The sequence below is a fragment of the Bombus vosnesenskii genome, unplaced genomic scaffold (assembly GCF_011952255.1).
Source record: "Bombus vosnesenskii isolate JDL3184/JDL3185 unplaced genomic scaffold, Bvos_JDL3184-5_v1.1 scf7180000013263, whole genome shotgun sequence".
NCBI lineage: Eukaryota > Metazoa > Arthropoda > Insecta > Hymenoptera > Apidae > Bombus > Bombus vosnesenskii.
This window is the reverse complement of record NW_022882923.1, coordinates 5,786,930-5,808,962: the sequence shown is the minus strand read 5'-3', so window position 1 is coordinate 5,808,962 and position 22,033 is coordinate 5,786,930. Positions and strand designations below refer to the sequence as shown.

General features: G+C 39.3%; 5 protein-coding genes and 1 long non-coding RNA gene across 58 annotated transcripts in view; 2 read left to right on the top strand and 4 right to left on the bottom strand.

Moving 5' to 3' along the window:
* Positions 1-27: 27 nt before the first annotated feature.
* Positions 28-1,784, bottom strand: LOC117232563 (protein fuzzy homolog). 3 transcript variants are annotated; one of them, XM_033492005.1, is made up of 5 exons: positions 1,558-1,784; positions 1,142-1,453; positions 804-1,001; positions 491-690; positions 28-388 (listed from the first exon to the last, which is right to left on the bottom strand). In XM_033492005.1, exons 1-5 carry the CDS (start codon positions 1,633-1,635, stop codon positions 31-33), a joined length of 1,146 nt encoding a protein of 381 aa, XP_033347896.1. In that variant the 5' UTR covers positions 1,636-1,784; the 3' UTR covers positions 28-30. The 3 variants fall into 3 exon arrangements, with proteins under 3 accessions (XP_033347896.1, XP_033347890.1, XP_033347904.1); XM_033491999.1 differs by having other exon boundaries at positions 1,061-1,453; positions 1,558-1,781; XM_033492013.1 differs by having other exon boundaries at positions 1,061-1,434; positions 1,558-1,780.
* A 49-nt stretch (positions 1,785-1,833) lies between these two features.
* LOC117232603 lies at positions 1,834-2,451 on the bottom strand. The gene is made up of 2 exons (XR_004493151.1): positions 2,149-2,451; positions 1,834-2,061 (listed from the first exon to the last, which is right to left on the bottom strand). It is a non-coding gene; the product is annotated as an uncharacterized LOC117232603 (long non-coding RNA).
* Positions 2,452-2,570: 119 nt separating this feature from the next.
* LOC117232541 (tRNA (cytosine(34)-C(5))-methyltransferase) lies at positions 2,571-5,946 on the top strand. The gene is made up of 11 exons (XM_033491970.1): positions 2,571-2,727; positions 2,909-3,394; positions 3,465-3,549; positions 3,611-3,773; positions 3,843-3,950; positions 4,024-4,211; positions 4,305-4,449; positions 4,524-4,841; positions 4,905-5,272; positions 5,344-5,505; positions 5,565-5,946. Exons 1-11 carry the CDS (start codon positions 2,662-2,664, stop codon positions 5,717-5,719), a joined length of 2,244 nt encoding a protein of 747 aa, XP_033347861.1. The 5' UTR covers positions 2,571-2,661; the 3' UTR covers positions 5,720-5,946.
* A 52-nt stretch (positions 5,947-5,998) lies between these two features.
* Positions 5,999-11,589, bottom strand: LOC117232530 (centrosomal protein of 104 kDa). 2 transcript variants are annotated; one of them, XM_033491948.1, is made up of 16 exons: positions 11,320-11,589; positions 10,372-10,536; positions 9,803-10,014; positions 9,551-9,737; positions 9,266-9,477; positions 8,986-9,193; positions 8,773-8,920; positions 8,588-8,714; positions 8,289-8,515; positions 7,934-8,203; positions 7,530-7,743; positions 7,270-7,448; positions 7,057-7,202; positions 6,881-6,982; positions 6,676-6,801; positions 5,999-6,614 (listed from the first exon to the last, which is right to left on the bottom strand). In XM_033491948.1, the coding sequence occupies exons 1-16, from the start codon at positions 11,357-11,359 to the stop codon at positions 6,544-6,546; spliced, it is 2,634 nt and encodes an 877-aa protein (XP_033347839.1). In that variant the 5' UTR covers positions 11,360-11,589; the 3' UTR covers positions 5,999-6,543. The 2 variants fall into 2 exon arrangements, with proteins under 2 accessions (XP_033347839.1, XP_033347847.1); XM_033491956.1 differs by having other exon boundaries at positions 8,773-8,917.
* Positions 11,590-12,382: 793 nt separating this feature from the next.
* On the bottom strand, positions 12,383-13,558 carry LOC117234060 (probable dolichol-phosphate mannosyltransferase). Its single transcript, XM_033494915.1, has 4 exons — positions 13,291-13,558; positions 12,961-13,171; positions 12,694-12,884; positions 12,383-12,612 (listed from the first exon to the last, which is right to left on the bottom strand). Exons 1-4 carry the CDS (start codon positions 13,428-13,430, stop codon positions 12,393-12,395), a joined length of 762 nt encoding a protein of 253 aa, XP_033350806.1. The 5' UTR covers positions 13,431-13,558; the 3' UTR covers positions 12,383-12,392.
* Positions 13,559-14,028: 470 nt separating this feature from the next.
* LOC117233852 (Down syndrome cell adhesion molecule-like protein Dscam2) overlaps positions 14,029-22,033 on the top strand; it is a 54,258-nt gene continuing 46,253 nt past the window's right edge. For 31 of the 50 annotated variants that reach the window (XM_033494765.1, XM_033494711.1, XM_033494659.1 and 28 more), the window contains exons 1-4: positions 14,029-14,319; positions 16,344-16,467; positions 19,203-19,384; positions 19,637-19,775. In XM_033494765.1, the coding sequence (XP_033350656.1) occupies positions 16,380-16,467; positions 19,203-19,384; positions 19,637-19,775 (409 nt within the window). In that variant the 5' untranslated portion in view covers positions 14,029-14,319; positions 16,344-16,379. Of the gene's footprint in view, positions 14,320-16,343; positions 16,468-19,202; positions 19,385-19,636; positions 19,776-20,617; positions 20,780-21,775; positions 21,938-22,033 lie in introns of all 50 variants that reach the window. The other 19 variants (XM_033494826.1, XM_033494867.1, XM_033494746.1 and 16 more) reach the window with 4 other exon arrangements.

Sequence of the window (22,033 nt, the reverse complement as noted above, 5' to 3'; positions counted from 1 at the left end):
ATTGCAAAAAGAGATCAATGTGTTAAATTTTTACCAGCAGCCTTGTTTATCAATGAGCAATGTTTTCAATATTTTTTGACAAACCAATCTTACTGTATGAGTAGGAACTGTGGAGGCACATAAAATGCAAAGTATATGATCTCCATGTTTAACTGCATAACATTTATGGTACTCTGAACATAGATAAGTTTCTTTTACACCAACAAATTTCCAATTATCATCTGTTGTATCACATTCAGATTCTGAAGATAATATATATGTCTCTACAGCTTGATGATAAAATGTTCTTAATATGTCCAATCTGTGTGAACCACTGACTCTATTTTTTGCATACTGCATATTCTTACCAAGTATAAACTTTTGCACCTTATAATTTGCTAACAGAAATCTAAATTCCGGAGTGAAAAGAAAAAGATATTATATAATACATTTTGATAATAGGTTTTTCTAAATAAAATTATTTATATTAAATGGTACTATTATATATTACCCAAGTGTCTCTGAATCCAAATTTACAGATGTAGGTAAGTTACGCGGATAACATTGTTCTGCATTGTGTAAAGCATCAATACTATTTTTCCAACATTGTATAGCAAATCGTTCAATCTCTGATAAACTCGGATTGGGTCCACATAAGGCTAATACTTCGACTTGATTGATCAACGTAATGGATACTAATCTAAAAGCTACCTATATGATCAATTGAATTGTCTTATGATCAATTGAACTTAATTTTTAAAATAAATCTTATTAGATTAATAAATAAAAATTGTATTTTAAAAATTTTTAATGAAAATACTCACATTTGGACTTTTATAAGGTAAAAATACTGGAATGTCTCGCGTGCTATAAGTATCTTCTGTATTAACAGCTGTTATTAATAATTTTCTTTCAATGGGACTTAAATTCCACCATCCTTCTGTAGCTACTGCTAAACATCCATGTACTAAGATGCATCCATATATAGAGTCCAAACATTCCATATAACCCTCTAAGCATGTCTTAAATAGATTATTATTTACTATGCAGAAAATGCATGAATTAAAAAGAATTCAATTACCTGAAACAAATTATTTTCTTGGCACATTATACATTCTGTCATATTGATAATATCAGTTTTTGAACAAATTCCATCACCAACATCAAGACATTGCAATAAACTATCAACAATTGGACTGCACAAACGCATATCTTTCTTCAGCTTTTCTATGTTTTTGGTATTTTTTAATTCCTCGATACCAACAAACAAGATCATTGCACCAAAAACTGCATTTAAGAATTTATCCAATACAGATTTGGTAGTTCCACTTGCAATAACTATTAATGTAATACTTTGTTCAAATTCTTTCCACATTATCGTAGTATCGGGTAAATTTGTATTCAAAAGTTTAATGTTTTGTGATTTGAGAAACATATGTATCCCATATAGAGATGCTATTTTAGAAAATGTCATCTATAAATATGTTGGGAAGAAAAAGGAAGAGCAAAAGAAAAATTAAAATTGATATTACATAGATTTATGTATTACTCTTTTGTTTATAATTATGTAAATTTTACCGTATCTCCTTCCCCTTTCTGGCGAGAAAATAAAGGAATTCCTCCAGTAGAGGTTAAACACATAACGTGGGCTACCATAATAATGATTTTATTCTTTTTAGGCGTTAAATATTTAATAAGCTTTTATATAAACTTTTACGTTTCTAATTTGCAAATATTTTATCCCTTCTGCTACGCAAATTTAAATTCAATTTATTATCAATGTTATACCAATGTTACGCTAACTTTCATAATATTCTTATTCTTATTTTTTTTTCTTATTTCTTCAGATTTTTGTGTTTAAAAAAGACCCAAACAAATTTTTAAATACTTTTCCAAGTTTCTAGAATATCATTCAATAATTTCTATTACTACATGTTATATGTTAGATGTTTTCAGACTTGTTTATATAATCGCGCTTATAACTTTTGAACCAATGAATTTTTCACTTTAAAATATGCATTTTCGGAGTCTACACATCGAAAACAGCAAAATTACAAAAAATAGTCAATAATTTTTTGATCCCTAAAATAAAAATGAGACCTTAATTTTTTTAAGTAAAGCAAAGCTTATACGGAAATATGGAAGAAATGAAAAATTATTTAAAATTACTGGTCAAAAACGACCCTGTATGTAGATGGAGAGTTAATATAAATCGGAGATGAGTTTGCAATGTTTCGATTAGCGCTTGCTGGAATGTTGGCCACATAACACGCAATTTTAGTGAATAGACGTGCAATGCAGGATGTGGGATATAAGAACGGATTTTCAAGAGATGCGCATTTTCTGACTTTCTTTGTTACAAATTGTATCTCGCTGAAAATAATTGAATATTTTAATGAATCGACAGCAGTGATGTATTGCAAACCTAAAACGCGTGAGCTTTAGCGAGAAGTGGCATTACTTAGGGAGAAAATCTGGAGGCGCGACTGAAACATCACCGATGTATGACTGGAGCATTATAAGTTTGAACGTTAGATGCGCCGCCTATAGGTTGTTAATGTGAAAACATTTTACACGAGCCTTGTGTTCTTGTAGAAAAAGTAGTGATCTTGTCATCTGTAGTTACACTAATAAGCACGTGTTGAGTAATTGATAGTATAGCACACTGTTTTACAAAAAACAATGGGAAAAGGGCGGAAACATAAGCCAAAAAAGAATTTTGCAGAAAAACGTCGTGAGAAACAGAAGGTACAAACTTAATCGTTAAATAAATAACATCGGCTGCGAGGTTTGCGGTTATGTTCTATCTTATATATTATACATATACAAAACTTATCAGCCTCCTATATTTTGAAAATAATCAGTGTCTAATTGCTAAGAAAATTTCTTTTCATGTGAACAGTATTTAAAATTTTTATGAATTATACAGAAAAAGAATGAGTGGGATACTACTCCACACCATAACTATGAAGACATTATCAGAGAAAATAAGGATTTTGAAAATTATTACAAAACTCAGAAAATTGTTCCTGAAGAACAATGGGATTCCTTTATTAATACTATGAGAAAGAATCTTCCAGTGGCATTTAGAATTACAGGATCAAAAGCAGAAGCTAAAGCATTAATTGAAACTATTAAAGGAGATTTTTTTAAGGATATCTTAAAGGCACATGTCGAAGATGATTCAGAAAATAATGCAGGAATTAAACCTAAGGATATATTGCAGTGCTTACCATTTTATCCTGATGGATTAGCTTGGCAGTTGCAATTAACCAGAAAAGATATTCGGAAATCTGAGGCATATTTTAGATTACATAATTTTTTAATTGTTGAAACAGATAGTGGAAGTATCAGTAGGCAAGAAGTAGTTAGCATGGTGCCACCTTTAGTATTAGATGTAAAATCTAATCATAAGGTATATTGATCTACTAATATTTATTACATTAAATTTAGCTTGAAAGATAGAAAGGAATTATTTTAAATAGGTTCTGGATATGTGTGCAGCACCAGGATCAAAGACAGCCCAACTTATTGAAATGATACATTCTGAAGAAGGAAGTGCATTTCCAGGTATTAATGAAATTTTCAATATTTACAAACAAATTAAGCAAATTTTATTGATATTTTACAGAGGGTTTTGTAATAGCTAATGATCTTGACAATAATCGTTGTTATATGCTTGTACATCAAGCAAAAAGATTAAACAGCCCAATTATTTTAATTACAAATCATGATGCCTCAGTGTTGCCTAATTTTGCTACTACCAAGCCAGATGGTACAAAAGAGCATCTAAAGTTAGTAAAACATATGAAATAAAATATTTCTGTTTATAAAGATCTTGTAATTTTTACATTTTGTTATAGATTTGATAGAATACTTGCCGATGTACCATGTAGTGGTGATGGTACAATGAGAAAAAACCCTGATATTTGGTGTAAATGGAGTCCAGCAAATGGCAACAATCTCCATGGGTAAGTATTATTTCTTCTTAAACACTGTATAACTTAATTAATAGAAATAACTTATATATCTATAAATTTAAAGAATTCAGTTTAGAATAGCAAGAAGAGGCTTAGAACTTTTAGCAGTTGGAGGAAGAATGGTATATTCTACTTGTTCATTAAATCCAATAGAGAATGAAGCTGTACTTCACAGGCTTCTCGTTGAAACTGAAGACTCTGTCCAATTAGTTGATTGTAGAGATTTAGTACCTGGATTAGTGTGCGATCCAGGTATCGTATATTATGTATATATTGTATTATACATTGTGTATTGTATTGTACGACTTCACTATTGCATCAAACATTTAACGATGTACTCTCTAGGCATATCACATTGGTTACCAGCATCAAAAGATCTACAATATTATGAATCATGGGAAGATGTACCTGAGCAGTGGCAAACACAAGTTCGTCCAAAAATGTTTCCACCAAAACCTGAGGATGCAACTAAATTTCACTTTGAAAGATGGTAAATAGAAATTGAGTTTCTTGTTAATATTGTTATTGATTTAATTACATAATAATAATGCTTTAATGATGCAGTATGAGAATATTACCACACCATCAAGATACAGGAGGATTTTTTGTGGCTGTTTTGGAAAAGGTAAATCACTTACCATGGGAACGTGCGTCACACAAGAGCGATGAAGTTATTCAAAATACTAAGAGTGAAGATGACGACATTGAATTAAGTTTGGAACAAGAACAAAAAGCAAAAAATGTGCATGGAAGAAAGATATTTGACGATATGAACAAATTACGAGAATCCAAAAGAAAACGCAGAAGACTTGCTTCTGGATTTAAGGAAGATCCATTCATTTTCTTCGACGATGATAAGGAAGATGTGTGGTCATCTATTAAGTGGGTGGAAAATTTTTTTAACTTCCTGTTTATTTAATTGATCTTTAATACCGAAATTTTTAGAAGCTTTTATAATATATCTAATGACTTGGATCCTCGGTGTTTATTGGTGCGATGTATTGGTAAAAAAAAGAAAAATATTTATTACACGTCACCCGCGATACGTGATGTTGTATTGTCTAATGGAGACCAAATAAAATTAATAAATACTGGCGTAAAAACGTTTGTACGCTGTGACAATAAAAACATGGATTGTTCATTTAGACTTGCACATGAAGGAATACAAAGTATTATTCAATATATCGGCGATAGTAGAAAAATTAGGTTATCTAAAGATGACCTAGTAATGTTGTTACAGAACAATAATCCTAATACACCACCAGAAATTGTGAAACTTAATCGGGAAACACAAGAACGATTACAAAATTTTGGTAATATATTTTATAACATTAAACATTAATTATAAATTTCATTATAAAAATTGTTTCTTTTGTTGTTTCAGCAACTGGAAGTTGTATATTGGTATACGAAGAAGAAGGGACAGAAAACCCGTTAAAATTGCAAATGGTAGGATGGCGAGGTACAATGTCTCTGAGAGCATATGTTCATGTACATGATGCGATTCATTATCTACGTTTATTAAGAGCTGATTGTTCGATGTTTGGTATGTATTTTGAAGTATTTACCATACATTTCAAATGTTACTTAGAATTATTATTTCAGAAAAAAATAAATACAAAGAAAATCGTGCTTCTCAAGACAATTCTACAGCTGTTTCTGTAGACTCGAACAATGAAACTACTAATGATGCTGATGGGAAAGACATTAACATAAAGAAAGAAATTAAGCCAGAATTTTCGGACGAATTAAAAGAATAACACATAATTTTGTAATACAAAGTGATGTTCCTTTAATTTCTTTCAAGATATCAATTTCAGTATGTTATAAGAATAAGTAAAAAATTTGCATTTATTTAAAATTTAATAAAAGCGCGCCATTGGAATTCTGACAGGCGAATATCCAATGCGCCATGACAAAATGTATCTTATAGAAACGAAACAAAATGTTTTATAGGACAAAGAAATGATCATTATTTGATGGGAAATGTCTTTTGTTTTACTAATCGTTCTCTATGAAATAATTTATGAAATTACATGTAATTTTTATATAGTTTGAGCGACAGATACTCTTTCCCTTTTTATTTTTGGCCATTAAATTCAAGATGTTTTGCTGATTATAGTACAAATATTGTTATAAACATGGCCGGATATAGAGGAATCATTAATTCTGAGATGGCTACTGCCATAGTATTCAACAATATGTTATTAAATCGCAGAGAACTTCTTGCTTCTACTGTATATTAAAGTTGGAAAAAGATGAATATCTATCGTGTGCCTCATTGATATTCGCTTTAAATTACAGTATGCATTAGATTTTCTTTCGTTCTCAAATTTAGCTGATAACAAGGTTCCTAGATCCTAGGGATTAGAAGATTTCAACTTACGATTAAAAATTTGTTTAACATGGAGAATATCTACTAATAAAGGACGGGTTTTGCTATAAAAAACATTTAAATACAAGTATATAAATATGAAAAATGCTGGATAGCTCATAACATATAGATAAACTATAAAAGAAAACAAAAGAAAAACCTTTTCTAAAATCTTTTACACTCCGAAAGATTCGAAGTTGTCGGTTGACGCTAGTAATCTCTACTAGTTGGTGTGGTTATTTTTCCACTGAGGTTCTGAGAATTTGATGGCGATTTTGAACCTACAAACGAAACCAATTTTGTATTTATTGATGCATTATATTTCAATAATATCAAACTTACAGCTTTTTCCTGATTTATTTCGAGGGTTATTCGCACAGGGATGATCACCCATCAAATGCTCCCTCCACTTATTTTGATTGACAAGAGCGGAGCACAATGGACAACGATCATAACCTTCAATAGGTTCTGTAACATAAATAATGATGGATGTTATCCATATTCATTATTCATATTCAGAGAGACTATATCAAACAAGTTTGCATACTTGTACACTTGTTATCTTTTCTATGTTCTTCGAAGGAATTTTCATGAATGGCCTGCTTGCATGTGTCACATTTTACGTAATTGCTTCTCATATCACATTCATCTAAAAAATAAGATATATATTTTCTATTTAGTGCCACGCATTAAATGCAATCAAATGAAAGAAACAATACTCACTTAACAAATGCAAGTTCAAGTATGAAATTTCCACCACTTGCTTACATGCCTCACACTTTGTTAACATAGGGCAATTTCTCCAATAATGAATGTTTAATCCCTCTTCGGAATATCCTTGTCCCTTGGAGAGGCAAAATATGCATATCCTATAAAAGAAATACATTTTTAACATATATAAAACAGATATTTGTAATATGATTGTATGTTACTCACTTGTCACCTTTATGTTCTGTACTATTCTCGGACGGAGATGTTATACTTGTTGAGCTTCCGGTACTCACAACAGGACTCGTTCTCGAAGGAGATTTCGTTAAATTCGCTACATTATTTTCCGTTGATTTCGTTCGCGTGGGTGTTGTTGTTTTATGACTCGCTTCCGCTTCCTTTTTCCTCTTCAATAAACAAATAAGGAGTAGCGTAAATATGTAGACCTTCCATATACATATATCTAATCCTTATAAAAAAATCTATACCTGAAGATCAATGAGGTCGAATTCATGAAAAAGTTGACGGTACAATAAGTTCCTTCTGGTGATGTCATCGTCAGGAGGCAATTGCTTACGGACCAGTCTGGGATTTACCTTGTACACCAATACCAAAATTCTCTCGGAAACTTTCCTAACCGCTTCTGCTGGATGATGCAATCCCGAGGAACCCAATTCTGATAAGGTCCGACAAGTGAGTCCACTACAACAGTTACAATGCCTTATCAGAGTAATTGCGTTTTAACGAATCAGTCTTAACATTGAGGACAGACCCCTGCAAGTGACATTCACAAATAAAATCATATCGATTGTCACAGACAGTGGTCTGATGCCCTTTGGTTCATTATATCAGATATAAAATTTACTATTGAGATTACGTTATTTTGAGTCACCTTTGTTTGTCAGTGGATATTCCGTGGTTGAGAATTAATTGCTCCACCATTTCTAACCTGCTAAGGGCTAATCTTTGATGAGTGCTACTACTAACGGGTCTTGTCAAGTGCACAGGAATAATATGCAACTCTCTGACGCATTTACAATCTGCCATACTGAGTATTGTATGCACTGCCATGTTATGAATTCTTGGAGTAGTATCGCCTGATTTTGTCAGTAATTCAGGAAGTAGTCTTTCTACGCTTCGTGCAATTTCCGCAGAAGATACCCTAAAATGGCAATGGCAATTTCTCATAGACATGTATGATTGAATGATTATTTTAAATAATATTATATAGTGTATTATGTGAATACCTATCAGTTGCAAATTCTGAGAAGAAAATTCTAATTAATTGCGCTGCTAGACTATATACGCTGAAGACTTTATCTCTAAGAGCTCTATGCAGCAGCAAGATTGCAGCTCTGGCTGTTTTATTCGCGGAATGTTTTGAAACTTCCGCATCAAAGGTCTTTAGCTCCTCCTTCAATTGCATCAGGCCCTCCTCCTTATCCGTGAATTGTTTTGAATAAAATTTTTCGACCTAAACGATAAATTTTATTAATTATCATCATTTTATAAATTAACTGATGTAACCGTCTGAAACTTATATTACCATTTCCATTCCAAAAACAGCGATAGGTAAGGCGGCTTGCTTCTTTTCCCTATCATTCAATTTTGATATCACTTTCGTTTCCGTATTGTCCATGTGGCATTCCCTTGTGAACTCGTTTGTGTGCGAACTGAAACGTAATTTAAGGTAATCTCTATATTTTTCATTTTTCTTTTTCCTCGTCTTACTGTCTTAAAGCAGGAATCGTCCTCTCTTCATAAGCTTCGTAGCTGGAACGTAGTGCGGGCCCCGCCGATTTAGTTTTTCTTCTGAGAGAACCCTTGTTGCAGTTATTCTGTCTCTCTACGACACCGTTTGTGGGACTATCCGTAACTTCTGTTGCAGATAATTGATTACTCTAAACGGTTAAAATTCCTTTATATATATGTAAATTGATTTACCAGGACTGTTTGGTTTCTGATGCAAAGGCGAAACAGGAGGCTGATGCGCCGGGCCAGTCGGCGATATGGCTCCATCGCGATTTGGTGGAATCACTAATCTCGGAGGAGATGTAATGTCTTCAGGAACAGTAGTTGTATTCGAAGTACAGGTATCTATCGATATAGACTCCTTTCCTTCCATCGACGACTTGTTGTTCTTTTCCAGTGGCTATTCAGACAAAAGTATAGTAGACAAATATCAAATCTTAATTAAAGACTAATTTTAAAGACGCGTATTTACCCCATGAAGCTCTAGTAGATCTTGCACCTCTAAACTCTGGTAGACTTGTTGCCTGTATTGTTGCGCTTGTGCCTTCTTCGCTTTAGCCTTGTCGTAGTCTTCTAACGCTATCGCATATTTCTTTTCCAGTTCATACTTTCCGAGACGTTCTCCAGCTTTCCTTAAGTTCTCCATCGCTACTTTAAGTTTCGAAGCATACTCGAATCTCTCCTCTAAAAGCATATTTATATACAGTCTTTCGTAAAATGTTTATTCTTATCTAAATGATACAATTCTTACACACACCTTCTACAGCTTGTAACTTTTTTGTTTCCATCTGTCTTATGATCTTGGCTACTTCGCGATCGACGTACATTTCGAACGCCAAATCGTCATATGGCGATGTGTAATGGGGATTATACGGTGCATCTCCTTGGCCAGTGAGCTCTTGCCCGTAAGGTTCACCCAGAATGTTAATAGCGATAAGACCGACCTATAATCTCAAATGCGGTTGTAATATTTTTCGTTGCATATGGCTCATGATTATAGATCATATACCTGCTGATAAACATTGTGCGCGTTACTGTGCGGTTTGTGAAGTCTTAGTTTTAGCGTGACCGCCTCTGTTTCTGGGAGGGCAACGCTTTTCAGCTCTCTACTTTTGTACATGGTCGAGGCATTGTCGGACAACGTAATATAACCCAAATAACTGAACTCTGTCGTCACGGATGCATTCTCTTCCCTCGATGTCCAAATCTCCAATTTTTCAGCTGCAAGCATTTGACGTAAGCATTATTAAGTTGCTCTCTCGTTAACGCGTTGTTCGAAGAAGAAGAGAGGAATTTATAAACAATGAAGAGTAGAACGTTGCGCGGTATTCAGCCCGGAGTGGAATAAGAAACGGGAGTGAAACGAGAAGGGCAAAACGACCTAGCCTGAGGAAATCGAGGCTGCCGTGCTAATTCGATTTTCATTGTTACTGAATTGCTTACCGGAGAAACTCGGCAGTTTCTGTTACACCGTGACATTAAATTTTCATAAAATGATTCACGGTAAGAAATAAAGAGAAAGATAATAACTTGACAAATGTACTATACGTTGCGTTGTTTGCAGCGATGGGAACTTACGAATTAAATATTGATGAGCCAAGACTTGTATCCTCGTAAGCTTCGTCGGGCCATGAAGGCGCAGAATGAGTTCTTGAGGATATGTACATCTTCTTGAACTCTGCCATCCTCTTACCGTCGGTCCATGAACGTTCAGCTCCAACGAAGAGTGTCTATCTTCTTCGCCTGTGATTATTTCAAATGTTATAATCTTAAATAAAACGGAGCATATTTTATAAAGTTGCAATAAGTATTATCGTTGTTGCAAATGGATTTTATTTGAAAGATTCCGGTATTGTATGGAAAAAATTTTTGATGGAATATATTCGATTCCTACCGAAAATTTGTCCAATGTTTTATTTATGTATCGTTTCTATTTCGAGCAATTATATGCTTCTGCTTTCTGAATAAAAATGGAGATTGTAAGAGATGTAATCAATAATGTTTTAACTCTGAAATTATTCTTTCCACGATGGACCGTTAACACGAGACCTTGTCACGCAATACCGTACCTTAGCTTACGCTTTACAATCATAACAACGAGAGAAACGTGTTACTTGGCTATTTTTGTGCGGTTACATACGTATAATCGAAAATACTTGATCTAATATTTAATAGCTCGGTAAGGTGTTATCCAGGCATTGATTACGGCTTCATTACGTTCGAGGGCAATCTATACAATCTGTAACGAGACGCGGTGAAGCACGTGTCGAGTCGTTGTTGTTAACTTGTTTTCTTCTAAAGCAGAAATTTTCGAAAAATGAAATCTTTTCCGCGTGGATAGAAAAAAATCGATGTTCGCGTGTGCAAACGATTTCGCAATTTTATACCCTTCCGATTTATACCGATGAATATTATTTTATCGTATATCTTTGCGCTGTCAATCCTTGGATCTGCAGTAATTACAGTAGCACCTCGAGGTTATCGTCGTTCGATATATTCCACAATCACAATCTGATGTTCTCTTACTGGTTGCGTACACGACGTTGAATCCGATTTTCCGTGGCATGTCGGGGGTGACGTCCTAGCGACGAAAACAACGTATCGCTACCATATATACTAAAACGAAGACGGCAAAAAAGAAACGTGTACAACAGGAGAAGGGGAAATGAAGAAAACGTCAAAATCTAAAAACCACAGCCATCTGAAAGCTCGATAAGGGGGTGCTAGCAAGTTTCACCCCGGCACGTAGGCAACGCCACTTGCACGTCTGGCCGCGGCGAAGCTTGCGACAGAACTGACTAACTGCACTCGTTCCGCAAACGGATACTCTGATCTCGAGACCTCGAGCATTTTCGCTTGCTAGACTAGATACTCTCGTATTTTTAAACTCTGTTATCGAGAAACGAAAAATCCGATGACCGATTGGAACAGCACGATTTGGTAACATTTTTTAGAACAAATTTGACGTTTCCAAAGGGGATGATAAAATAGCGGTGATGAATAGGATATTGAAGGTCCTTTTGACGCTTGATTTTATGTAATAAAAAATTATTCTTACTTATTTATAAATACATAAAAAAATACATGTGGATTAATTCTGGAAGTTTATTTTGTTATATTATATATGATTACGCGTAGATAGCGTTTATAGCGTTAGATATTTTTTTTCACATCTTGGCTAGTTTCTGTACATGGCACATTGTAGCACCGTCTTGCATTCTGCTCAAGTCGAAATATAGACTGTAATTTTGTAATGGATCAATAAACGGAGGCTGCGTGACGTCAGAGGGTGCGGCGAGGGTGGAATCGCTTGCTAGAATCGTTATACGCGTATCGTGACTATCGTGTCTCTCATTGACGACCACGTGTGCATACACGTGCTTTCCCAATTTTAAAGCTTGCTTTCATACTTTATTAATTTCAAAAAAAGGGACTGTCCTGGATTAAAACATATCGATTAGTGCATATAACTTAAGTGTTTATTTAAAAAACGCACATTAATATACAATTTTTTATTTATAGACATTTTGATTTATATATCTTTCTTTTCAAAATATGAGAAATGATTATTTTCATTTCTTTTCTCATCGCGTGTTATATTACGTTGTTGCAAAGAGATATAGAAGACCTTTTGCAAACTGGAAAATTTCTGATCCTCCCAGCTTTGATTCTCCATAAACACGGTCGACGAATGTGATTGGAATTTCTCCTATGGTGTAGTTGAATTGCCTAGCTCTTACAATCATCTCCATCTGGAAGACATATCCCTTTGATATACAGGACTGAATAAGTTTCTCCAGTACATCTTTTTTGTATAGTCTGCAATTTCAGATACTGTAAGATATGTATGTATAGAATGTTATAACAAATTCACGTAAAATTAATGTCTAAGTTATTTGCCTAAAACTTCCTGTGAGATCACTGACACCTGGCCTCAGCAACAGTTGAGTCAAGAAATTTGCTCCTCTGCTTATTAATTTTCTCTTGAAATCCCAACCATAAACTCCACCACCTTGCTCATACCTGGTGCCACTAACGATATCTAGATCAAGATATCTCTGCTGCTCTATCATTTTTGGTATAAATTTGGGCTATAAAAATAAGAACATATGTTATATTCGATATTATTCTTAAGGAAAGTTTCCTCTTGAAGACAAAGATAAATACATGATGAGACAAATCTGCATCCATAATGACAATAAAGTTTCCTGTAGCATGTTTAATCCCATGCATGTAAGCTGTGCCTAGTCCAAGTTTTTTTTCTCTCGGTCTCAAAACAATTTTGTTCTCTCCATATACATTTTGCAGCTGTTTGGCCATGTCCAATGTTCCATCTGGTGAACCATCGTCTATCACGATAATCTCATAATCAAGTTCGCTAGAATGTTGTATATTATCGCTTGACTGATCAATCGTTTTGATCTCATACTTATAATTGTCTAATTACAGAAGCGATAACTTTTCTCAGATTTGAGGTTATGTTGCCATGATAGTTACCTCTCATCCATATACTTCACGATAAGCCATACAATTATGGGTAAATTCTCAACTTCGTTGTAGGTTGGAAGCAAAATCGAATACTTATCATTTTTCGCTAATTCTTTTATATCTTTTTTTGTCTGTTCTCTTTCGACCATGGTTGACAGCAATACTCGATGGAGAGACGTGTCACAGACGAATCCTTCCTTATCAAGCGTCGCACTAACAAAGGTAGCGCAACAATCCACGCGGCTTCGGAAAACTTATCAATAAAGCAGTCATCCTTCAATGACGTGTCTCGACGACGCTCCTTTACGTCACGACATAGCGGTGCTTTCAACTTTCATTCATCGAGTCCTTAGTCTCGTATGAAATGAATCATTTAAATATTTGGAAGTCTTGACAATATGGAGTCTCAAGTATCACCAGAGAACGACATTTACAGCATATATGTATGAATCGAATAAAATCAAATATAAAACTCACTTTTAAGTATTTCTTAAAGTATATCGAAATATTTTTTTAATTTCAATTTTTTATCAAATCATTCTTTCGACGAAAAGATTTGCCAGACATCGTCTCGAGTCGAAGTTCACCATGATAAAACAGCAGCGAAACTTTATCTACAGGGTTGGAGGCTAGATGCCAGGAACGTGCCGCGAGAAATTGGCATGGTCTATTAAGCAGCGCCATTTATCGTGTCAAAAATGCTTTGAGGAAGTGAAATTTGGCGACGTGACGGGGCATAAACATGGTACAATTACAATTAGTGAACTCGGTGCGAAAGTACGCAGACCGCCATAGCTTCCGTCGCGCGCAACAAAGGTCGACCAAACGGCATCCCCACCACAATGAGAGGCAACAGCGAACCACAGGCGACCCCCCACCGTCGACCTCGAGATCCTGTGGAGCAGCCGCTGTCCCGTCCCGAAGCAAACGACGCTCCTCGCCGCACTCTTTGGCCGTCTACGGACCTAGAGTGTTCGTTCTGTTCACGAAACCCGTGTGGTCAGCGTGTATCTCTGCGATTTAATCGACGTGTCGTCGGTACGTAAACCGGTGAAAAACGATGTGGTATAACAATCGCACGCGTGAGTCATGCTCGAAGGGCTTCGCCTACTCGAAATTCGCGCGATTATCACAAGAGCCAGATAGGGTCAATTTAAAAAGGTCCCTGGTAGTCTTTCGAGAATTTGCGAAATCTCTCGTGGGTGTGTACGTGTGTGCATGTGTTCCCGTGGATGAAGAGTGTGATTTTACTGCGGATTGTCATTTACGATTGAAAGCTTCGTGCTTCTAGCGTTCTCTCGCAACAGCTCGTGATCGCAACAGCTCATTGACGTGATTGTATTCTTGGTATTCTTCGTAGAACATAGGTCGACGTACTCAGCGATTGTCACCCGAGAGGTTGAACGAAATTCTTAAATCGATCGTTTCATCTTAAAGTACAAAGAATCGCGAACGCCAGCGAAGAAGAGACAGCACGCGACTTTTTGCCCAAGTGCACTGCATTGGCTGACGCACAGTCTCTAGATGCAACTTTAAAACGATTCAATGGACACTGCAGAAGAATCACTGTTGAGGTCGGGCACATGCAGCTATCGAGAAACATCTCTTTTAATTTTCGACCAAGGAAAGCATGGTCTTTTCTTAAAAAGAAAGATCGGTATGGGATGAAAAGACGAAACGGTCCACCGGCGTCGCGTACAAGGGTGGTGACCTTCCTCGAAGCCAGGTAGACGTTAGACGGCCCAGATCTATCCGTTGTAATACTGCTGACATCGGGATTAATTAAACGAACGGCGACACTTACTCGTCGTCGGTCGAGATTCCTTTCTGTATCTGCATCTTTCGAGACAATGATCGCGACAACGAAGGAGAGCAGTATTCGTGGTCCAGGTGGCGAGTCATGCAGAATTTTATAAGCTCAGAGACGAGTTTCCCGGATTTAGCAAAGGCTGACGAAGGAGCGGAGAATCGGGCAGACTGGCAAGCAAGCGGACTGGTTCGGGCAAATACCAGCAAGCATGGCGTACGCTGCACGAGGGGTAGATTGGTCCGCTCCGCACCCTGCGATCAATAAACCCGCCGAGAGGGAGCAGTTCCGTGACGAACCGCACTACTCCGTTCTTCCGCCGCCCTTTCTCTTTCTCTTGCTCCGTCTCTCTTCTTGCCGCTCTTGCGTCGTTCGCCTCTCCCGTTCGCTGTCTTCTTTCTACCTAACCCATGCTATCAACGATTCAGCACGTGCACGCTGTATCACCGGTGCTTTTGAAAAACGACCGGCAACGTGTTCTAGAGTTCTAGGGATTAGCACGAGCCGACGGACACTAAAGGCTTCGCGCACTTTCAGTTTCCACGCATTGATTTCCTTTTTCCCTGGTTTTTTCTTTCTTTTTTTCTTCCCCCGTTTTCGTCCGCTTCGCTTTTTAGCCCGCTTAAAACATCGTCGCGCACAGGCCTCGTATATCATCGTGATTTCAGCCAGCCGAGAGCACATGCACTTCCTCCAGGATCTCGCTCAGCTGCAGCGCAAATTTCAATAAGGCTCCATTCCCGCATACATCGCCTCGTTTCTTTTCTGCTTCGCCAAGAAAGAAGTTACGCTGCTTTGACTAGCATCGCGATAAAATATCGGTCGTATAAGAATGTAGAAACGTAGAAAACTATTAAGTACGACCGACGACGTGTTTCGCTTCTGCTTAATAGCATGCACTGGCTGTAGCGAAGCATGGCGATCTTCTTGACAAGCTTGCAAAAAATTCGGCGCGATCATCGTGTTATATAGAACCAGCGAACAGAGCTGTAGCATGAGCCGGCCAATCCAGTTGGCCTTGAACCGGACGGAGGTCGGTCATAAAGGAAAGGAATCGGATATATTTATCGGTGTCACAAAGAGGAACTCGCGTGCATCTCCTTCCAGACGGGAAACGACTTACAATTAGGAAATACATAGTTTCTTTTCACTGTGTCGCCAAGGCAACGCGAGGCTGTTGCGATCACGTCTGCGTGATATTATTTTTCTGGTGAGTGGTCCAGTTTCAAGCTCGCGTGTTTTTCTGTGAAATCAGGTGAGAATCAGTGCGATCAAGGAAGACAGGATCAAAATGTGGCGTGATCCACCAGGAGGGGGGTGTAATATACCCGCCTATCTAACGACGATGCTTCTATTGGCTCTTCTGGCATTGACGAACGGTGAGTCAACTAGCTTTAAAAATATACATACGTCGCAATAGCAATGATAAGCGATGACCATGAGCCGTGATACTTTTTCCTTCGAATGAAATTGATCTTTATCTCGATCTTTATCTATCTCGTAACAATATCTTGATTCGCAAGGAAGCGGTTGAGTTATTAAGAGTACAGTAATGAGTCGAAAGAATGCGTCACTGCGTTCCAATCTTGTCCATCTAATCGTATTCGCATCAACCACGTATGACACGATGCGAGCCGTGAGGTCAGCAGCTGATGCGGTAATTTATCTTTCGTTTAGCAATCTTCGGGATAACACGCTCTCTGAACGTGCACGATCAATAGGAGGATTAATCATAGCAAGACTGGTGAATTTTGCAGCTGCTGTCAACGTCGCGAGTCCCTAAGATACCGCAATGCGATTTTGCGACGAATGTCTTTTGATCTCCTTTGAAAGGACACGTTGGGAGACGAAAAACAGCCTGCGTGTCACGTCTCTCTCGAATAGTTACAACGGCGAAATATTCGATAGAATCACAGAATGTAGAATCATGTCCGTATTTTGCGTGAATCTTTAGGTTCTGTGTGATTCGTGGTACAATTTCGTCGGCTGGTGAGGCGGACGGATGAGAAACCAGTTGGACGGTAGTCGATGCAATCTCGCGTTGCTTCATTTCGCATCCGTCAGCTCGTGAAAGGTCCACGAGAGGCGTAGGTAGGTAGAAACGGAGCACGGACTGCAGCTGCCGAAGAAAAGATCAAGAGCGAGGGGAGAAGGAGGAAACCAAGGGAAAGGAACAGCTGCTGTTCCCAGAACCGACGGTTGTGCTTGAAAGAGAATCGTAGCTTGCCTGAGCACCGTTCCCCGCCAGGTGAATCCTTTGATTTTGCGCCCGTCATAGTCCCAACACGAGACGCCTTGGCGATGATTCGACAGACGGTGGAAGATACTTTCCAATAAAGCATAAAGAAGTGAAGATGTAACGGCGGAATATACGCGTAGAAAAACCACGTCGTACCGCAAGGAAAGAAATGTTCGCTGTTACGAGCAAGAGAGTCGCTGAGTAGGTTTAAAATTAAATCAGAATGAAATGAAGCAAAGCGATGGGAAACTCGTACTTGATCTGAAAGTTGCACGCTCGAATACCGTCGCATTTCCACTGGCGAAGATAATATTTTCGTCGACGTGGCCCTTGCCGCTTTTTAAACGATCTGCGGATTGTTCACCGGCGACACACTTATGGGCGATAAGTTATCGCCACTCGACCTCGCGCTTATATACCATCGCGGTGAATTGTGAAACGGGGACTCGAAGAAAAAGAGGAGAGACGCGTTTTTTGGCTGCCGGTGTGCGGTGGTTGACTCGGAGCTTTTCAAAAGCCTTTATTCGATTGTTATGGTTGTCACGATCTTACGAGCTCCAACGCACACGCGTGGAAGCGTAGGCGCGTGAGTCACACGCGCATCATTTCCATCGTGTGAACGGACAACACACCGTCACGTTACAGCCGCATACAAGCGCGTATCTTTGCTGGAAATATATTCTCGAAGCAGGGTATCCGGACGTCTCAAAGCTTGCCTATATATGTATGTACATATAGATTACAGAGCGGTTATCGACCGGTAAGAATCTCGTCTGTGATACTTTGATCGTAAGCGCGTAACGCTGGAACTTAACGAAAAATGCTTTTACACCGGGCTTTTACCAGGTCACCGATCAATCCTTCTTCTCGCCTGTTTGCGACCGTGTTTTCTTAATGACCAAACAGTTCATTCAACGGCCTATCCGATGGTTGTTTAAAATTGTTGCGTTTCTTCCGTGTTTAAATTTACTCTATACAACGATGACGGCTGCAGGGATGTAATTAGATTGGCACGATACACAAGCGGGAGCAAGGAACGATGCGAGAATAGATGGACTTCGAAGCCATGCAAGACCTGGGAAAACAGAAAGAAGCGGAGGGGATACGTGCGCTAAGATTCGATACGACGAAACTTCGGAACACCTGTTCCTCGTACCTGCGCACCTCTTGTCGTTCGCCTGGCCGGCGCGGCGTACGCTTCGCTAACCGGTTCTTCGTGACTCGGATTTTACAACTTGCTGCGTTTATCCGTTCTCGCCTTGTAACCGTGCGTTATAAACCGGTAGACAGTTACGCACCACGAAAGTGGAACAAGGGACTCTTGTATAATCGTAAACACGCGGAAACTCGCATCGATGCTACAGATAGCCAGAAAGTAAATCACCAGAACACTTTCGTCGGTGCGAGGAAATTTGTAAGCTAGTTTAAAGCCGAATTTTATCGCAATCGTTGGCACGATACCGATCTTTACCATTGATCGTTCTCGATCGTGACCACTCTCGTCGATGCACGTCGATGAAATCGGGATCTCTGCGACGGAAAAGGAATCACGCATTGCCGTCTCCCTTATGGTCACGTGACGTTGATAGCATATTATTCAATAGCAGACCGGCAACCTGTTGTTTGCTGCAATTGGCGACGCGCCAATTGAACGTGGGTGTCGCGTATCCTGGCGGAGGCCGATGATAAGCAAGGCTGAAAGACACGCAACTAAAGTTCCTTTTGTCAGTGACCGTTTCGATTAATTGATCTCCCGATATCGTTGCATCTGCTTCGTTGCATAGCGAATGATAGCCTCTCGAGGAAGCTGAGAGAACGATCGAAATCGTTGGTGCGTTCTCTTGATAAAGCAGGCGGTTCTTTCTGTTTCCGCAGTGGCTTGCGCTGAGGATGAATCTATGGGACCAGTATTCGTCAAGGAACCACCAAACCGAGTTGACTTCTCTAATGGAACCGGAGCTGTTGTCGAATGCCAGGCCAGAGGAAACCCCCAACCGGATATCATCTGGGTTCGTGCTGACGGAAGTGCTGTTGGAGACGTTCCTGGACTCAGACAGGTGCTTCCCTTTCTTTTCAAGCAAATTGCTAGAATTCTCATATTTTTTCTTTGCGTCCTTTGTACCATCTTTCAATTTTATCGAGAGCGATTGACTTCCCACTATCGAATGCTTGGACACCTACGTGTTATGCGTTTACGTTACCGATGCAACGAACGATCTTACGTCAGTCGTTCGACGATTAAAAAGGTCGAATTAATTGTCGCCTTATTAGATCGTTCATTCGCAAATGAAAAAATCTTCTTGTGTCAGGTCTTACCGAACGGAAACTTGGTCTTTCCTCCTTTCCGCGCCGAGGATTATCGTCAAGAAGTTCATGCTCAGGTCTACAGCTGTTTGGCGCGTTCCCCAGCAGGTTCAGTTCACAGCCGAGATGTTAACGTGAGAGCCGGTAAGTAGCTATCCTCTTCCATTCCAAAATTACACGGGAACCCTCGCCGTCGCCTGGCCATCTGTTATTCTTCTAGTTTTAACGGACTAACGCAGTGTACAAAGTTGGGTCAAATTTTGATGGACTACGAAGTAAAAGTAAAAGGCGTCTTGCCGTTGTCAAACTGTAAGAAAAGAGATTTATATAGATCAATACTATCGTAAGATTCCTTTTTCTAAAAATGTTATACGGATTAATTTTATCAGATTACTTATAGAAGTTATTTAAGTCTTGAAGATGACAGTGGTACGACGTTAAAGATAGGCCAGGCACGGAGACTTAAAACGTTTTCTTTACAGCTGTTTCGAACAGCGAACGATCGAGTACCTACATAATTTGGTACATTTTTGGGTCAGTACTGCGCGTTTATCTATCGCGACACGTACGGTGAGCATACTACATCAGTGGCAATTATCGCCGTTTCCTCCAACGATCAGGCAAAATTAGAGCAGGGCTTCCACGACGAGTAATCGCTGCCGCCGCCGTTGTTCGCAAGAACGCTCGCCGCTCATCAGTTTCTGATACTCGAACGAAAATCTATAATTAGCGAGACCATTTCCTTTCGGCATTTCCGCTTGAAATTCTCGAAAATATTGCACAAATTTTTAATCGCTCATCGGACGCTGTAATTCGCGCAAACGTGCATCGTTGACCCAGTTGCACGATCCGGTTGAAAGGGCTCGAGTACCAAAACTTTCGAGTACGAAATATTGGAAATGAGAAACGGAGACCGAAGAGCGGCGTTCGCTCGCGATTTTCGACCGCGAGTTCTTCATTTTTTTTTAAAAACGACGAAATCGCAGTGGTGGCGCAGTACTACGACACGGACGTCAACAAGGAGTACGCGATCCGTGGGAACAGTGCCATTTTGAAGTGTGTTGTTCCGTCCTTTGTCGCCGATTTCGTCAAGGTTCTGTCCTGGCATACCGATCAGGGAGAGGAGTTCGTACCTGGCGATGATTACGGTAGTCCTCGTGTTATTCGATCGAATCTAACGTTTAAGCCGGTCGTCTCGTCGTTCTTTCGAGCAGATCTACCACCTTCTCTATACGTAGCGAAACCCATAAAACGCATCTAACGAATGTACAAGGAAACGTCAGACGTCGCGTCGAATGATCGCGTGCCTGACGTTTATCGAAGCAATTATCAACGGCAAGCAGCTATCCGCGAATCCATAGAAAATAGAGCAATGGACCGAAAGCGTAGGTCAATCGCTCTCTGCTCGCATAATCAATGTATATGCACGCGAGAACATCGTCGACCGATCTCGTTAACGTTCTTTCCAGCTCGTTATTTCTACCGGGGAGCGTGCTGGCCCAAATAATTGGAGCACATCGTCGACGTGGACGTGGACGTCAGACGTTCCTCCCTCACCCTTCTCTCTACTTCTGGTTTCGCGCTCTCTCTGTTTAGCTTTCTCCTCCCGTGTCTGTCTCGTCTACTCGCGTGCTCGCACATGCGTAGAAACGGCCGTACACACACTACACACGGGCACACACAGCCACGAAGTCAAAGTGCACCGATCGTTTGCCGACGCGACGTGTCGACGTGCTCCTCCTGGATGCAAGCTTCTCTAAGCTTTCTCGCGGCTGCGATGTAAGATGCGACCTAACGAATCGATCTGCTCGGCGAGAGACGACGACGACGACGTCGTCGAATACGTCACCGCGGAAGCTGTCGTCAACGTCGTGCGTCTCAACGTTGTTATTCGTTACGGAGTAATCTCGTTTCGCTCGCCCATGTTCTCCATATGTCGTCGTACTTGGTCGAAAAGCACATCGATGACGAGCGTACACTGGTTTCCAGGGAACAATGAGATCGATAATGTTATGGTTCATTTCAGATTTCATTGCATAGTCCGTGCATGTGTAGATAATCGCCTCGAGTGCGTGGAAGAATCGCGCGAGCGGACGCGCATCGCTTACAACGCGGCTGATTATCGCCACTTCCGTTTATTGTAGTTGTACACCAGTATTATCAGTCCGAAGTAAACAACGAGTACGTGATACGCGGCAACGCGGCTATACTCAAGTGCAGCATACCGAGCTTCGTCGCGGAGTTCGTTCAAGTAGTCGGCTGGCAGGACGATCAAGGAAACTCTTTTAATCCGGACGAGAAGAACGGTAGGGCTCTGGGGATAGGCTTTAAAAGGGACGATGAAAAAAGCTGGCAGCGAGTTACGTTTGTCAACGTCGTATGATACGGGCTTCGACTGTAAT

Excerpts from the sequence above, each read along its gene's own strand:
- LOC117232563 (XM_033491999.1), bottom strand. The coding sequence starts at position 1,635 with ATGGTAGCCCACGTTATGTGTTTAACCTCTACTGGAGGAATTCCTTTA. Across the intron at positions 1,002-1,060 it reads AAGAAAATAATTTGTTTCAG|ACATGCTTAGAGGGTTATAT; the intron begins GTAATTGAATTC and ends AATCTATTTAAG. Across the intron at positions 691-803 it reads TACCTTATAAAAGTCCAAAT|GTAGCTTTTAGATTAGTATC; the intron begins GTGAGTATTTTC and ends TTGATCATATAG.
- LOC117232541 (XM_033491970.1), top strand. The coding sequence starts at position 2,662 with ATGGGAAAAGGGCGGAAACATAAGCCAAAAAAGAATTTTGCAGAAAAA. Across the intron at positions 3,395-3,464 it reads ATGTAAAATCTAATCATAAG|GTTCTGGATATGTGTGCAGC; the intron begins GTATATTGATCT and ends TATTTTAAATAG. Across the intron at positions 5,506-5,564 it reads AGCTGATTGTTCGATGTTTG|AAAAAAATAAATACAAAGAA; the intron begins GTATGTATTTTG and ends TTATTATTTCAG.
- LOC117232530 (XM_033491948.1), bottom strand. The coding sequence starts at position 11,359 with ATGCCACGGAAAATCGGATTCAACGTCGTGTACGCAACCA. Across the intron at positions 9,478-9,550 it reads AAAGTTACAAGCTGTAGAAG|AGGAGAGATTCGAGTATGCT; the intron begins GTGTGTGTAAGA and ends ATATGCTTTTAG. Across the intron at positions 8,516-8,587 it reads CTGTTTTTGGAATGGAAATG|GTCGAAAAATTTTATTCAAA; the intron begins GTAATATAAGTT and ends TTTATCGTTTAG.
- LOC117234060 (XM_033494915.1), bottom strand. The coding sequence starts at position 13,430 with ATGGTCGAAAGAGAACAGACAAAAAAAGATATAAAAGAATTAGCGAAA. Across the intron at positions 12,885-12,960 it reads ATGCAGATTTGTCTCATCAT|CCCAAATTTATACCAAAAAT; the intron begins GTATTTATCTTT and ends TTATTTTTATAG. Across the intron at positions 12,613-12,693 it reads GATCTCACAGGAAGTTTTAG|ACTATACAAAAAAGATGTAC; the intron begins GCAAATAACTTA and ends CTGAAATTGCAG.